General features: G+C 36.1%; 2 protein-coding genes across 4 annotated transcripts; one reads left to right on the forward strand and one right to left on the reverse strand.

Annotated features, from left to right (window-relative positions):
• The first annotated feature begins 3,198 nt into the window (after nt 1-3,198).
• LOC106421162 (putative F-box protein At1g30925) lies at nt 3,199-5,992 on the forward strand. 2 transcript variants are annotated; one of them, XM_013862004.3, is made up of 2 exons: nt 3,199-4,857; nt 5,374-5,992. In XM_013862004.3, exons 1-2 carry the CDS (start codon nt 4,602-4,604, stop codon nt 5,805-5,807), a joined length of 690 nt encoding a protein of 229 aa, XP_013717458.1. In that variant the 5' UTR covers nt 3,199-4,601; the 3' UTR covers nt 5,808-5,992. The 2 variants fall into 2 exon arrangements, with proteins under 2 accessions (XP_013717458.1, XP_048594951.1); XM_048738994.1 differs by lacking the exon at nt 3,199-4,857 and adding an exon at nt 4,926-5,060 and having other exon boundaries at nt 5,131-5,992.
• Nucleotides 5,993-6,454: 462 nt separating this feature from the next.
• Nucleotides 6,455-9,821, reverse strand: LOC106421161 (dolichyl-diphosphooligosaccharide--protein glycosyltransferase subunit STT3B). Of its 2 annotated transcripts, XM_048738993.1 has the most exons (7): nt 9,688-9,819; nt 8,780-9,654; nt 7,913-8,449; nt 7,374-7,828; nt 7,046-7,168; nt 6,889-6,948; nt 6,455-6,800 (listed from the first exon to the last, which is right to left on the reverse strand). In XM_048738993.1, exons 2-7 carry the CDS (start codon nt 9,650-9,652, stop codon nt 6,671-6,673), a joined length of 2,178 nt encoding a protein of 725 aa, XP_048594950.1. In that variant the 5' UTR covers nt 9,653-9,654; nt 9,688-9,819; the 3' UTR covers nt 6,455-6,670. The 2 variants fall into 2 exon arrangements, with proteins under 2 accessions (XP_048594950.1, XP_013717457.2); XM_013862003.3 differs by having other exon boundaries at nt 8,780-9,821.
• Nucleotides 9,822-16,433: the final 6,612 nt, after the last annotated feature.

Below are 16,433 nucleotides of genomic sequence, written 5' to 3' on the forward strand. Positions count from 1 at the left end.
GCAAATCGTGCCGTAAACATATCACCAGTTACTGGTTCAAGATACCTTATATACGGCTTGCTCTAACTCTTCTAGAGTTTTATACATTTCCGAGAGCATCTTTAACTCTCCAGGGACTACTAAATATCAAGATGCAACTCAAGTTATTTTTGTCCTGCCAGACATTCAATACATTGCATCTATTTTAAATTTTCTCCAGTGACCTCGGAACAAGCCGTTTTTCATAGCTCAAGGTCATCTTTTATTTCATTCTTTGGAGAAATATATACATTGGACTTTTGGTCCAAAAAACCCTCGTTATTCTAACGAGCTTTATATCGAATTGATGGCCAATCAATTCACTCTACCCTTATACATAGAGGTAGATTCATAATCTTTATATTTATAGCGCTTTTTCATTTATTTATTGTCGACAATCTATTTTCTCTTTGGTTCCATCTTTTTATCCGTACTGATATGGTTAATCGAGATCTCTTTATCATCATCGATGATTTACCCAGGTACCTGACTGTTACATTAACCATATCAACGGTCTCATCATGAGATTCATCCTCTATTTATATTTTTGCTCCTTTTCGAGGACTCTTTGGAACCAAAGTGGTCTATCACGTCTCTAGCGTGCCATAGACTCATATATCGTCCGTTTAGGACACTATTTTCTTATTGGAGCATTTTCAGCTGGAATGTGAGATTTCATTATTTCATCAAAATATCTGGCAGGCATTTTGGAAATGGATTATCCTACTTTTCATTGTAATCCATTTCACATATCTCATTCCATCAGCTTATCATATGCTTCTAGCAAACTTGCGAGCATATTTCTACTTATCCATATACTTATCTCTCTGGATTGTATATGTCTTTATTACATGCACAACTGCATGTTTACGCCCGATCATGGGGATCATCTTACTTGAATTTACTTTATCAAGTTCTTTTTCAAGTGCGAACATAATTTCTCAATGTTCCACTCACTAGGATTCTTTAATTCTCCCCCTCTAGATGATGACATTCCATGTCTAAAATCTCGTACTGAATCCCACTCTAGAACCAATAACATATTCAGTTTTCCCATTTGGGATGAATTATGTTTCAAATCCTTTAGAGTGAGATCTTAATTTGGGGTCTGCTTAAAGAAATCACATATTGTGAACTTGTTTGATGATTCATCACCATGATGGTTTCCTTTATTTTCTTGACATGCTATATGTGAAAAACTTCTCGTTTTTCAACATTTCACAATAATGTCGATAACATTATTGGAGATGACTATACATCAGTAAACTCCAGGTTTACTACTCGTTTATAATTTTGCCATCTTTTTTTTAATGCATGTCTTTTCATCATAAGCTCCTCTAGAGCAATAGTAATTTTTATATTACTAGATACTATACTTATTTATTTTGAGAGAAAAGAAATATTTGTTATCTTTATTAGTCATGTACGATGATCCAATATCTGCCAAGTATTTCTATCTCCATCCTGAATCTCAAAATCTTCTTCAGGAAGATAATCATGATATCATTGATACTCTATGGTTCACCCAGAAAGTCTATCACATCAAGATGAGTATTCAAACTATGAAAGATGGTTCGGGCTCATAAGAGAAAAAGTTTAATATACTTCCTTTCTCTTTTTCTTTTTGATTCTCGATATAGATCGGCTAAATCTTTGGCATACGACAACTACATACCCAATTTTCTTTCTAGCCGTATCTATAGCAAACCTTTTATGTTTGCCTTTTATCACCCGACCACTTTTATTTTCGTGGAAGTTTTAACTCTTTCGCATGGACGGAATATTCTTCCTCGTCCACTTCCACGACCACGATAGGGGGTTTCAACCGCATCTACACCCTCGTCCTTTTCTAATAGGACCGACTTGATGGTTTAGTATCATAATTTCATTTCCCTTTTATTTTTCAGTTTTCAAGGAGGATTTTCATCAACTCCAACTATTTATTGAATCCTTTCTTTCAAGGATTTAATTATTCAAAGATCTTCTAGATCTTTTCTCATGATACACCTCATCTTATAAACCATCATTGAAGTGATGTAAATTATCATGGCTTTATTATTTTCTCATCCGATATCGTTTCAATTTATCGATGATTTCTCAAAACTCATTTTTTTTTTCAGGTGCATATTTGCACCCACTGCCCAAGTCTTATAATTATTTCTCGTAATACCAAGGACATCTATTTTGAGCTTTGTCAAAACTCATATAGAATAATATTATAATAAAGACGAGAATTTAAATGCAGAAATTGAAGGCATAAAATAAATGCGTAAATTAAATTGCAGAAATTTAAATAGCATAAATAAAATCGGGAGGCTTAGCCTACCACATGATCCGAGGAGTCAAAGACTACCATATTGATCATTTTTCAAAGTCCGAGGAGATATGGTCTACCATTTTGACTTTTACTTATTTCAAGGTCCGAGGAGACTTAGTCTACCCTTTTTGACCTTTTCTTTTTATTTACGGAGGCATAGCCTTCCACGTATCTTTTTTTTTTTCACGGAGGCAAAGCCTACCACGTGATCTTTTTTTTTCCAATTCACGGAGGTAAATCCTACCACGTGATCATCTGATCGTGAAGGCATAGCCTACCATAACGATCAGTCGGGAAAGACATCGTCTATCATCCCAAAAAATAAAAAAACGGAGAAGGCCTAGCCTCTCACTCCGGAATAATAATAAAATTTAAATAAATCAAGTATATTAAAACACATAAATTTAAATATTACCTCGACTGGTTTAAGAACTTTCGGATTGATAAACCTCAGTTGGTCAGAGCTTCGTACTGATAACGTGTTAAATAATAAGGGTGAAGTATTTATATATCTGAATTTAGTTATATTATTCTTTTATGTGTTTGGTATACTATGATGAGGAAGGAAACGATACTGGGAGAGAGAGAGAGAGATGAAAGTGATGTTTTTGTTTCTTGTTATGAGAGAGAGATACTTAAAGTTGTTCCTCTGTCTATATTTCAAGTTAACATGAAACCCTTTATATAGAGAGGAGAAGTCGGTTAAACACACAAAAAGACTGAACCATTGGACTGACACGTGCAGAGGTGATGGTGCAAAGCTGACCAAGAGGGAAAGACAAGTGTCCAAGCTGGATAATCATCTAATTTTGATATTTATCTTCTAACAATTTGTATAATGATAAAAAAAAAATTTCTTCTTTGATTGTTGAACGGGAAGAGGAGATACACCTCTATTTTCACGAATATATTCACAGAGCAAAGACATCGATGTATTGATTAAAGCCAAAAATCTTTTAATCAATGAAGTTAAACCCGTAATCATGATATCAAGACGAACCCAACTTCTCATTTGAGGCAATCCCGACGAATTCGACTTCTCATTAATCGAGGCGAGAACCAACGAACCCGACTTCTCGTTCAAGGCGAGACCAATAAACTCAACGTGTCTTTCGAGACCAATGAACCTTGACGTATGTTTTGAGATGATGAATGAACTACGTTAGACTTGATCCCGCGACGGGTACGTATGCAACTCGATTTCAAGTTCAGTCACGTTCCTTCTCTCTCCCAATATTTCTATGCTATTCGGCATACGATAAAGTCCATTTTTGTCGACTCGGACCTGATTACACTTTATTCTGAAGAGTTTCACACATTATTTATTCCCTAATCTCTTACATACAATCACTACCAAATGTTTAGTGTGGGTTTTAGGATCCATATTATCACATTTTACGGTCAATGTTATGTTGCTTGATTGTAAGTCAAAAGACCTACGGCAGGACCCAAAGAAAGAAGCTTTGGCTTGAAAGCCTTGCACATATCAGCGCAGCACATATTGTATCAAACTCATGTTCTCCTTAGAGCCAGTGAAAATTTAGGATTTAATCATCCGATGGGCTGCTGCTTCACGATTCCTTGTCCTGAAGAAACTTTTCTCATTGTAGCTTCTCACGAAGCCATTAGTAATTTCTCTGTTTTTATCCCAAAACTGAACAAATTGCATGCGTTCAGAGTTTGTTGAATCTCTGGTCTGTTCCACTATTCCCACTTAAAATGATCTGTTATTGGTTTTGTATTTTAAAAAAAAAATGGAGGTAGACTTGCTGAAGGGAAATGAAAAGGACAGGCATTACTCCTAAATTAGGAGTCCTAATGACATTAACTATGTTCACTGTAATTGAGACATTAAATGTCTGATTTGAAAACTCAGATACTTGATTGATCATGGCACACCAACGACTATCGTAAGCTGAGGCCATCATGATCTTTTTCTCATAAGAGAGATTAATTCTCAGTCAATATAATTAAGTGTAACTAGAGAGAAAGCATATTTGTCTCTTTTTCTTTGATCAAAAAGCATATTTGTTGCTTTTCAAAAAAAAAAAAAACATATTTGTCTCGAAACAACAAATAGACAAGATATTACAGATCCAATAAACAAAAGAAAAAAAAACGAACCGACCGGATTAAACCGAAACTGAACTAAATCAAGCGAACCATGCACGATTTGGTTCGGTTCAGTATGAATGCCCTAGGCTCTCGAACTATTAGAGATTGGCTACGATGATTTGCGTTCACCTTTCTCTCTCGCCTTCTGATCATGAATTCAATCCCTCCTGATCTTTCTTACGAAATATTCTCTAGATTGTCTACCAAGACAATAGCAAGGTGTCGTTGTGTGTCGAAGCTATGGAGATCCATACTACGCAGTGCAGATTTTACCGAGTTGTTCTTAACCAAGTCGTCGGCTCGACCGAGTCTCTTATTTGCCCTGAAACGAGCTACAAATGAGTTTCACTTCTATTCTTCGCCTCAGATTCATATTCAAAACGAGAAGTCGTCTTTAGCCGCCTATTGTAAGTTGAAGTTACCTGATGACATGCAGCTAATATTTTATAGTCATGCCTCTGGTTTGTTCTGTTTCCGTTATGAGCCAATCTCCAAAAAAGATGAGCATACAGCGCATGTGATATGTAACCCTAGCACAGGGGAGACTGTTTTCTTACCTAAACGGAGGACGGGCCATAAGAGCTTTTTAGGGTTTGATCCGATTGACAAGGTATTCAAGGTAGTGTCACCCATTGCTGGTCGATCACCTTATGGATGTATTCATAATAATTTGACATTAGGGACTGGAGAAATGAGGTGGAGGAAGATCCAATGTTCCTTATCCCATTGTCCCGACTCCTCCGGAGGGATATGCATCAATGGAGCTTTATATTACTTGGCTACAGGAAGGGATTACACTTCCTATGTAGTTTGCTTTGATGTTCGATCTGAGAATTTCAAGTTTATTCAGGCAGATTTTATGGTTTATAAAGCTAGAAGCTTGATAAACTATAAGGGTAAATTAGGTGTGATTATTTGGACAGGTCATAACTCTGGATATTTGGGTGGGGAGATAGGCTTGAATCGTACGCATGAGTTGCATATATGGGTTCTAGAGGATGTCGTGAAACATGATTGGTCCGAATATGCCTACACTCTGCCTGATGATAAATTTGGCTACACTGGCCGTCGTGTTTCATTCGTTAGCGTAGCTGGAGTGACTGCCACAGGGGAAATTGTTTTGTATTGCGACTTTGGAGCTATTTTCTACTTCCATCCCGAAAGGAACACTATCCAACGTGTTCAACTCCAAGGTTTTGAGAATCATGATAGAGTTTACGCCTTTGTAAATCATGTAGATGATCTTACGCTTAATATTAAACCTCACCGGGTGCAACAAGATCTTCTTACATTTGATATGAACTATCACCAGCAACATGTTCCTAGTTTGAAAAGATTAACAAATTTGCTGCTCTGAGTCTTCTAGAGGATGAATGAATTTTCAGACCCTGTCGAAGCTGATTGCGAGGATAATGTTTATCATGTCAGAGTCTAGCTATTTTGGCTGCGAGTGTAGCTTCGTATTTAAGGTTTCATCAGTTTCACGTGAACTTTGTTTTTTGCTTTTTTTTTTTTCTGGTTATAATAAAACTATTTTCTCTCTTCTGCTATTTGATAAGACTCATAAGAGACGCTTCTTTCTTTCCGTATGCATTTTTGTTATTTAGTTTGGACTGGTAGAGCTGAAAGGAAACACTTTGATTAGCGATGTGCAACAAGAAAGAAAAGGCTTAGTAAGAGGTTTCTTGTCTGCAGAGAAAGATTCTTGGTTGCTTTGGAAAGTGATTAAGGAAAGAAACATTAGCACCAGAAGGGTACTCTCAAGTTATTTTGTTTGTTAAGTCAATGTACGTCAGAAACTTGATTCTATAAAGTAAGTGATGATAAATATCTTGGAAAGCAAATTCAACATAACACCATTATTAAGCATGAAGTCCTATCTCTGTAGCTTTTCGAAAGGTGCTTTGTTGAACTGATTTTTATTCGAGTCATCTTGGTTTTGATTTACTGATGAAGTGAGGTTAGGATTTTATTCACCGTACTTAAGGACTTATTGGGTCTATATGGGCTCAAACAACCAATCTCTCCAAACAAGATGAACAAAACAGTGCAAATATGTTTCACACTTATAAGCGATGATAAATCACAAAAAGCCGTCTCTGCATGAAAACAAAACCATGTCCAACAAAAATCCGAAATTATATGTTTCCTCCTTAAAACTATCAACTATCTAAAGCCAGAGCCACACACAATCTCTGAGATGGAAGCCTCTTAAAAGAGTCACAACCTGTTTGTGGGAGGTTTGACTCTGTAAATACGGACAATCCAGTTTGATGTTGTGTAGGCTTCTTCTAAATGCTCCAGTTTGATGTCTTTGTTCCCTATCTCCACCCCTCTTGCTCTATCATACCTGCCAAAGCCCAAATTTTACTTTACCATGTTGAAAAGTAAAAATGCGTTTATAGGATGTAAGACTTGTAATTAGATGGTTGACGTACCCGGTTGGCTTGCCATATTCTGTGACCAGCTCGCCGAACCTATAATAGCATAACTTGTACCTACAAAAAAAAACACATTTCAGATGAGTTGCATCGTTTTCAAATGAGCTCATTAAATATATAGGTATAAGACTAGCGTCTTGAGGCTGAAACTTACATGAGACAGTTCAGCATCTTTGGTGATGCGCCCTTGTCTACACGAAACTCGCCATTCACAAGGTAATCAGGTTCCTTGATCACTGGGTATACTCCACCTCCGATTCTCACCATCCACAAGAACCTAACCCACAATTTTAATGGTAAAATGGATCAGTAAATCCACACATCAGCTGTATTGACAATGTTTGTTTAACGCGTAGTAAAGAAGTGATTGTTTAACATACAGGCCAATGATTAGTGTGATATTTGATTGACACGCAACGCAACGATAACCAGATTTTCAGAAATAAACGAGAAGAGGATACATGAGAAGTAAAGAGACTTACTTGTTGATATCATCCGAAGAATAGCCAGTAACGCCACCGAAGACGACCAACACATAGTTCACATCAAGTGACCTCATGATGTCATATGCCTCGTCTTCATAAGAAGACATGGCACGTCCAACAGTAGCGATATGAGTGTTGTTCCAGGTGTTGTTATCGACGATGACAGTTCTGTTTCCCATAGCAGTGATTTGGTACCCATAGTCCCACCATGACATGACCTTAGCATCAGTGGGAGTGTTTTGCCTGAGCCAGTAGTAGGCCTCGCGGTAATCATCAAAGATGATTCTGTTTCCATGGGCTCCTCTTGCAGCTAGGACAATTGAGGGAGATGAGTACGCCTCTGACGTCACCCATGTGCAGTGAATGGCATATCTACTGAGCAAATAGAATACACCAACAAGAAGAGCAATGGCACCGTTCTTATGGAAAGGTTGAGACTGATCAAGTGTAACCTGCTAGGACATAGGACATAAGTATTAAATTTTGTACGCCCACCACAGTAGAAATTGGTGGAAACAGGGACAATAAAGATTCACCTTTGAAGAGGATTTTGAACTACCGACTCCTTTCGCTGAACCAGTCTGTGGAACCTTTTGTTTCGTCCTTAACAGAGAAGTTAAATTCTTGACAGTGGCAGAGACAGCAATGGCACTGATAAGGCAAACCGCTGGAGTGGCAACTAGAATAAGCCGAACCATGACACCAGCAAAGTACAAGCTGGTGAGACCATACATGACGATAAATATTGTAGCATCTGACAAACGCTTGAAACAGAAGTAAAGTCCGGCAGGGAAAAGGAAGAGCAGAATATGGTAGTCAAACATGAAAGACGACCAGGCCGTAGGCTGATGCTCAGAGACAGACGCAATAATGGGAATGTGATCTTTTGCATAAGTCGGGTCAAGCAATGAGTAAAATCGACCAGTCCATGGAGATATATAGCCAGACGCTGTTCCAACACCCAATGCAATACCACCAACCAGAATAGCCGATGTCACAGTTATCCTCAGAAACGTTTGGAACAACTTGGTGTCATTGAGCTGGTGCTTCACCCAGTCAAGGAAGTAAAACACCTGCATAAGTAGATCAAGATATAGTGCGTGAAAAAGTAGTCATCTAAAGAAAGTAAAACACCCGCTTGCAATCAACAGAGACGCAATCACAGTACTAGGCACTATAGAAAGGTTGAAAAATGAATTGAGATCTGTAAAGGAAAAGCAAAAGATAAGTCTGAAGCTTAATAATCCCAACAAGATCTCAGAGTAAGTAACAAGATAAGGTGGGTGAAACAGTGGTCTTCTAGAGAAAGATGAGTAACAAGGTTCCAACTTTCTAGCTCTCACACACAATCAACATGTTAAAGAAAGGTTGAAAAATCAAATTCAATCCCAAGAGAAACAAACCTGCATCAACAAGAAGACACCCATTGCAGCCATATGCTCTCCAGACTGAACATGTTGAAACCCAACGAACCGAATCTGCATAGCAAGCAGCATCCCCAAGATATACATACAGTTATAGGCAACGTAGAGCCTCATGGAATACCTTCCGGTGATCAGCAGCACAAGGACGTAAAGAGGAACCAAGTTGATAATAAAGACATAGCCTCCCCAAGCGGAAACCATGTAAAAGTAACCAAACGCAGAGCCAAGAGCCCACGACAAAGATCCAGTCTTCACCGCCTTAACAAAGAGGTAGAACGTCAACAGAAGAGCGAAAATCGCCACGGCCTCGTTATCATACGATCCAGCGACGGACCGAGAGATGTATCCAGGGCAAATGGCGATGAGAGCAGCGGCGACGAGCCCAGCCCCCGTGTCCCAGATCTCTTTGCCGAAGAAGTAGGCGACGAGGGTGGTGTTGGAGGCGAAAAACGGCGCCGTTAGAACGCAAACCTCGCGGATGTGAACGAAGAAGCGGAGAAACCTCAGCGTCCAGTAGATCAGAGCGGCGGTGACCATGAGCCCTGGATAAAGCGTACCGCCGATGATTCTGCCGAGAGGGTACCACGACTCGGAATCGAACCAGTTCCAGAACTCGTAGAACCCCTTCTCCGTCAGGAAAAGCGTCGTGCGGTAGTTGAAATACGGATCGAACTCGTGGATCATGGATTCGTAGCGGAGGACGCTGAAGAGGCGCGCGATGAAGGCGAGTACGTAGACTAGGCCCAGGATCGAGACGCGGAGCAGGAGCTCCTGCTGCTTCGTCTTCAGTTTTAGGGATTTGAATGAGAAGCTGCTGTTGAGCAGATCTGGGCTCGCCTTCTTCGCCGCCATTGGTTCCGGTTTCGGGCTCCCATTCGCCGCCATTGATTTGAGGAAGCAGCGATCTACGAGTGTTGTGGTCTGAGTCAACTCGTCGTGTTGTGAGAGTAAAGAGTTTTAATAAGCTCTCTGTCTGATGTTATGGGGATTTGCGGATTTGTTCTTGGATAAATTAGTGATGATCACAAGTAAGAAGTGAAGTGAGTGGCAGATCATATGGGCTTAAGAAACTAATACTGAGCCCATTATTCACTTTGCATAGCCCATCGATTGCCTTTTACCTCTTTCCATCTTCGTCACGCTCTTCACGCTTCTTCCCATCTTTTTCACGCTACATTCACGGATTCGCCTCCACTGTCCTTTTTTTTTTGGCACTCACTCATAATACAGTACTTTTAAGAAACTTTTATTTGTGCACAATCATTCAAAATTAGTGCTTCGCATGGTTATTTTTTATATTAATTTTTGAAATAATATTTTAAACTCAGTTAAAATTAATAGTAGATCAATGTATGATAGACAAACTTAATATGGAAAGTTAGATATATGCAAACTTCTTACACTGACAAGAACGAAGTCATGAAGCATGTACCATAATAAAGACCAAAAATATTAAGTTTAAAATGTATATAACAATAAAAACCGGTCATGAAATTTTGGAGGTTAACATATGATATCTTGATTATTTACATTGTTTTAACTATTCATTCTTGTACATTTTGATTATTTAGGATAGCATTTAGACATATCTAGGTTGCATTGCATTGCATATGTCTTTATATAGTGATAAAGATGTCAAATTGTGACTTTGGAGCATTTGGAGATAGTTTGGAAGAGTTATTGGTGATTTTCAAGCAGAAGACGAGAGGACAAGTGACCCAGCAGCCTCGTGACCTCGCAGCGGCCTTGTAACCTCGACATGAAGCCGCTGCAACCAATTCGAGAGTGAAAACCATGAAGTACAGGAGCGGCCTTGCGCAGCGGTACGTAGAAGCCACCGAGAAAATGCACACGTCCCTGCCCGATTTCGAGATGCCGCAGCGGTGACGTGAAGCCGCTGCTGTGTTCCACAGCGGTATGTCGGAGCCCGCAGCGGCATGACGAGGACGCAAGAAGGCTGCTGTGACTGTCCAAAAAGTCAACATTCGAGGATTGACCAGATTCTTACACATTTGTGATTGGGTCAGTCCAGGTTTGTTGGGTTGACCCAGTTCGATTTTAAACCACTATAAACACTTTTTAGACCTAATCTTAGGGACTATCTTGTTTTCTATCCAAACACAAAACCTATTTTGGTGAAATATTCAATCTTTAGCTTCTTTTCATCTTGATATCTTGTGTTTGCTTGATTATCTTGATCACTAATCATGATTAACCTTCAATCATCATTGATTATTGGGTTCATCATGTCTATTAGTGAGTAGTTACCCTTTGGATCCATGGGTTATGATGATTAGAGTGATTAAGTGAAGATCTAGGATGTTTAGAGTTAGATTAATCTATTTCCTTGCTTGTTGAGTGATCTTAATGCTAGTTTAGTGTTGGCCTCTCTAAACTAGAACTCTAGACATTTCACAACTGGAAGGTTTTTGATCAAATGTCTGAGCCAACTCAACTTTGCTTTTTGCTTGCTTAACCAAAGACATTTTGATGTTAGGAAAACTTAGATAGTTAATGGACATCACAATACTAAAAGGTACATATCCTTAATGGCGAGGGGTCCAAGTCAGATTAATAATTCAGACCAATCATAGAGTTGTATTGTGCCATGTCATCTATTCCTCACACGTCAAAAATTAGGTCAATTACATCGACTTCATCTTCCTCCTTTTTCTCGAAGAAACCCAACCGTTTCACCTCTTCTGTAACATTAAAATTGTGACTCATAAAGCTTTTATCATTTAGTGCAATCACTATATAATGATGTGTTCCTTATGCTTCGGGAGAATGGCTGAATGGAAAATGAAGTTTTAAAGTAAGCTGTTAATCAACCCCTGGCCACGAGGTACAAATCAACATTCATTCGGAAGAATCGTGTTAAGGTTTCTTTAAACGCTCGATGTCCCGAACATCGAGGTCTCGCCGCATCCCGCTTTGCTTGACGCTGGCGGTGCCCCTGTCCGTGCTAAGCCCTGCCGACGAACTCGCACGGTAACTTCATCACCGTTAAATCCTTTGAGATTTTCTAATACCGAGATGGCTTCACCAAAATGGAACTGAGGTGAAACACAGTCTGGAAACTCAAATTCCTATTGGCGCCACCTTCATCACCATCGGTATCCAAAGAAGCCAGTGCCGTCCTAATGTAAGTTGTAACCATGTTTTACCTTCCTCTCTGGTTTTAATGCAGAAACTAAATACTTAATTGATCAAAAACAAACAGACTATATACTTGATTTCTGTAGACTTTGATAGTGATTAAGTTGAGGCTTGAGGTGTATTGATGGCACAACGACCAGATTGTTCTACTTCATATGATAGTTTAGTCGGATCCTGTAACACACTTTTGAGTATAACCATTTACAAGTACCTACTGCTAAATCCACGAAAGTCTTCCATCTCCACGGAAAGGTCTCCCATCGTCCTGTATTATAACAATCAAGGTTTGTGTCTACTCTCTTCATATTCATTAGTTTACTCTGCTCAAAATAATTCCTTCGATTCTTTTTGCGTGATTCATTGATGTTAGCTTAATTCTTAAAAAACAGCAAAATCATAGCATTGTTTTTCATCCATATAATCACCTTTCTATTTAAGCAGGGAGTTAGGCATGAATATAAGATCAGAACGATTGTTGGTTTTGAAGCATAATCCGTGTTCCGATCATGTCAGAGCTCCACTGACACCACCGATGACCATAGTCAGAATCAAGTACAGTTCCGTCTACCATGAGATCAATATTAGCCCTCATAAGAATATTGATTCTGTGTGTGTAAATTTGAATATTTTTTCTTGATTGGATGCAGTGGAGTAATTTTTAGAGTTGTAATATATTAGTTTGAGCTAAACCCTTTTTTTTTTGTTTTAACTTTTAAGCTTTCCTGTTGAATTCTTCCTGACCTTACGTATACTTTGTTTTTCTGTAGTATGAACTTCTTTGAAACTTATGAATTCTCACCTCAGTTAACGACGAGGTTGTCAAGAAAACCTATAAGTAGTCCAAGAAGGTAAATTTAATAGTCCTAAACTGTTTTTGTGTTTTCAACTGCAGAAGGGTAAGTGACAATCACTTCTAGGGAACCATCTCAGAGTGTATTGGCAACTGGTCTCAGCTTAAAATCTGTAAGGTCAGCATTCATCAAAAAAAAATTATTTCTCTTATACTTTGTATCTCTGCACCATCTAAACTGTTTCAGTTAACCATATAATGAACAATTTGATTAGCAAATGGAAACTAAAGCAGGACTCATGTTTAAAGCGATTTTCTTTTGATAAGACTGGTATAAGCATCATCCCAAATCTTATCCAGAAACGGCATCAATACCCTGTATTTTTTTATGTTTTAGTGACCATTTCTAAAAGCCATGTGTCAGTGACTTTCACCGTTTGTAACGACTTGGTGTAACTGTGTGCAGGCACAATAGAACACAAACTGTGTGTGAACTGGCGTGTAGAAAAAGAATTGACGTCCTCGACCTTCCACCTGATATCCAACCACACTCGAGAAGGAGTACTTCAAGAACCATCATTGTCTCTAAAATTGTACATGGGAAAACTCTCCATAAGTTTGGGGCATGTAACCGGTACACTGATAGGTACTCCTGCAGGATATGTACATTCTTAGATGTTCATTTTCTTCATCTTATTTAGATTTAAGGGGCAGTAACCTTGAAGAAGATGATAGGGATGGGTTTTCCTTTGTTAGACGTGATATACCCGTAACCCGCCACTAGCGCTGAAAAGCCTTCTGGCTAAGGTTGTGAAGTTGTTCAGCCGTCTACTAAGCTTCTGCCAGTTGCTCAGGTGGGAGTTGTTGCCTTGTTGGTCTGAGGTTATTGTATCTTTCACATAATTGGAATCACACATGACAAATCATGTTGGCTTCTCGATGACTTCCTGCTTTCATTTATGAAAGCTCATGGACCTCTGAAGATTATAATGTACCGGGTTAACTATGTATTTGTATGTGATTTTTTGTGATCAATTTACTCTTGTGATTACTAAAATTTACTGTGTTACTTAAATAATTACTGTTCATCCGAGTTATTTATGTGAAACATATTATTTATATAAACTTAATTATATTTTTTATTTACAGAATAGTTTGTAAAGAAATATTTAGTGTAAACAATATCATAATTTTATAAAATACTAAAATAAATTGGGTTGGTTTTCAACTTTCACAAATAAAAAGTATTATTTGTAAACTTAGAAAATAATATATCAAGAATATTCTTTTTCAGGAGAGAAAATAGAAAAATACATCGGACACAAATCCATTTCTATTATGAAATTCCTCTATTTTAGAGAAAAAAATAGAAGAATACATTGGAGATGGTCTAAGGCATGGCCGACGTAAATGATCGACGTTGAGATTTCAGCTTTTCTGATTCTTACTATTGTAATGTTTCAATATAATTTGAATATTCTCTTTGTTTAATAATATATTTAAAAGTATTTTTTTGTTTCACTATATAAATTGTTTTTATATTTCAATGTAACTTTATACTTATTGGATATTGTGTGGTCAATTAAGTTATGTAAATTACTGTGTAATTGATTAAATTTATATATTAAATGACTGTTTTCTAAAGTAATAACTTTTAAATATTACATATTTTAATTAAAACGGGAGGATATAAGCCTCATATAGAGTGTCCATGTATGCGAAAATAATCGGCCAATAAGAAACTATATTTTGCCATGTCACCTCCTCTATTTGTTTTTACAAAATGATCCTTTAAATTTTTACTTAAACAATTATAACCGAAACTTTTTTTCGTGAAATATATTATTTATATAAATATAAAATTTTTTTATTTACATAATATTTTGTAAAAAAATATTTAGTGTAAATAAATAAAATACTAAAATAAATTGGGTTGGTTTTTATATTTCACAAATAAAAAATATTATTTGTAAACTTAGAAAATAATATATGAAGAATATTCTTTTTTAGTAGAGAAAATAGAAAAATACATCGGAGACAAATCCATCTCTATTATGAAATTCTTCTATTTTAGAGAAAAAATAAAGCAATACATTGGAGATGGTCTAAGCATGGCGACGTAAACGATCGAGATTTTAGCTTTTATGATTCTTACTATTCTAATGTTTCAATATAATTTGAATATTCCCTTTGTTAATGGTTTAAAAGTATTTTTTGTTTCACCACATGAATTGTTTTTATATTTCAATGTAACTTTATATTTATTGGATATTGTGTGGCCAATTAAATTATGTAAATTACTGTGTAATTGATTAAATTTATATATTAAATGATAGTTTTCTAAAGTAATAATTTTTAAATACTACTGTTTTTATTTAAAACTGATTACAGTTTGAAACAGATAGAGTAATCTATAAACTAACTATATATTTGTAAAGTGATCTCACCTTGTATTTCTCTCATTCTGTGCATTTCTAATTGAAAGGAGATAATCAACATTTAATATTATGTTACTCTCAGTATATTAGAAATGGTCGAACCGTAAACCAATTAAGAATGATGTAAGGAAGACATAAAGATGTATTTTCAGTTATCATAAATATTGAATCAATTGACAACAACTTAATTATGTCCAACGTACGATAAGAGAGAAGAGTTTTCATACCTTCTAATATTATAATATCTCACTATATTAGTGGCTAAATCAGTTTTTTCTAGCACAAATACTCACTCTATTTTTGGAGTTTAAGTTTTTCTATCTGATGATATTAGTATTTTGATCCAAAAAAAAAACGGTTGAAATGTACATTGTAATTGGAGAAAGAAAACAAACAAAAATCAACCGAAAACAATTAAGGTATATGAAACAAAAATAAGAAATAGGAATTCTCTGCAATTAAAGAATAAGGCAATAAAATTGTAAAAATACAAAATAAAACAAAAAAATACACACGAAGAAAGATTTAATAAAATAAAATCATAATATAATTTTCATAATTGATAGTGTACAGTTACACTAAAAAGTCTAAATTTAGAGCATACACAGTTTTATTTGCATCTTTAAACCTATTATCTAATTAAAATGATTCTAAAAAAAGTGTCAGCATAAAGAGTTAGAAAATATACGATAAAATATAATACATAACGTTAAAAATACATTATCACTGATCACTAAAAAATCATGTTAGTAGTAATAAAAAGGAAATGACAACAAATTTATTTAAACCATAGAACGGCACGCAACAAGGTGTTATTAAATATACAAATTACAAATTAAATATGCTCAACACACAGACACATAAAATGAGACATCATATTTGAATATATTTAAATATATAATTTTAAATATATTATATTCTTGATAATTTTAAAATTACTTAAAAAACTAAATTATTTAAAAATAATAATATACAAATAAAACTAAAGCAGTATTTTGTAACGTCAAAATTATAGATGAATAAAAATATATTATGTTAATAAAATAAATTTTAGATTTTAAAGACTTCTAATTGATGTAATATTACAAAATTCAAAATTTGTTTATTACTATTAATATTTTACCATTATATATATTAAAATAGTATTCTAGATCGATATTCAATTGTCAGTTTTCAATTATTACACATAAAAAAATATTATTAAGTACCTTTTTTTTTTTGAAAAAGGGGTTTTATATTTTAAGTA

The sequence above is a fragment of the Brassica napus genome, chromosome A9, assembly GCF_020379485.1.
Source record: "Brassica napus cultivar Da-Ae chromosome A9, Da-Ae, whole genome shotgun sequence".
NCBI classification, from domain to species: domain Eukaryota; kingdom Viridiplantae; phylum Streptophyta; class Magnoliopsida; order Brassicales; family Brassicaceae; genus Brassica; species Brassica napus.

Excerpts from the sequence above, each read along its gene's own strand:
- LOC106421162 (XM_013862004.3), top strand. The coding sequence starts at position 4,602 with ATGAATTCAATCCCTCCTGATCTTTCTTACGAAATATTCTCTAGATTG. Across the intron at positions 4,858-5,373 it reads GTCGTCTTTAGCCGCCTATT|GTCATAACTCTGGATATTTG; the intron begins GTAAGTTGAAGT and ends TTATTTGGACAG.
- LOC106421161 (XM_013862003.3), bottom strand. The coding sequence starts at position 9,685 with ATGGCGGCGAATGGGAGCCCGAAACCGGAACCAATGGCGGCGAAGAAG. Across the intron at positions 8,450-8,779 it reads GTGTCTTCTTGTTGATGCAG|GTGTTTTACTTCCTTGACTG; the intron begins GTTTGTTTCTCT and ends CTACTTATGCAG. Across the intron at positions 6,801-6,888 it reads GAATATGGCAAGCCAACCGG|GTATGATAGAGCAAGAGGGG; the intron begins GTACGTCAACCA and ends GGGCTTTGGCAG.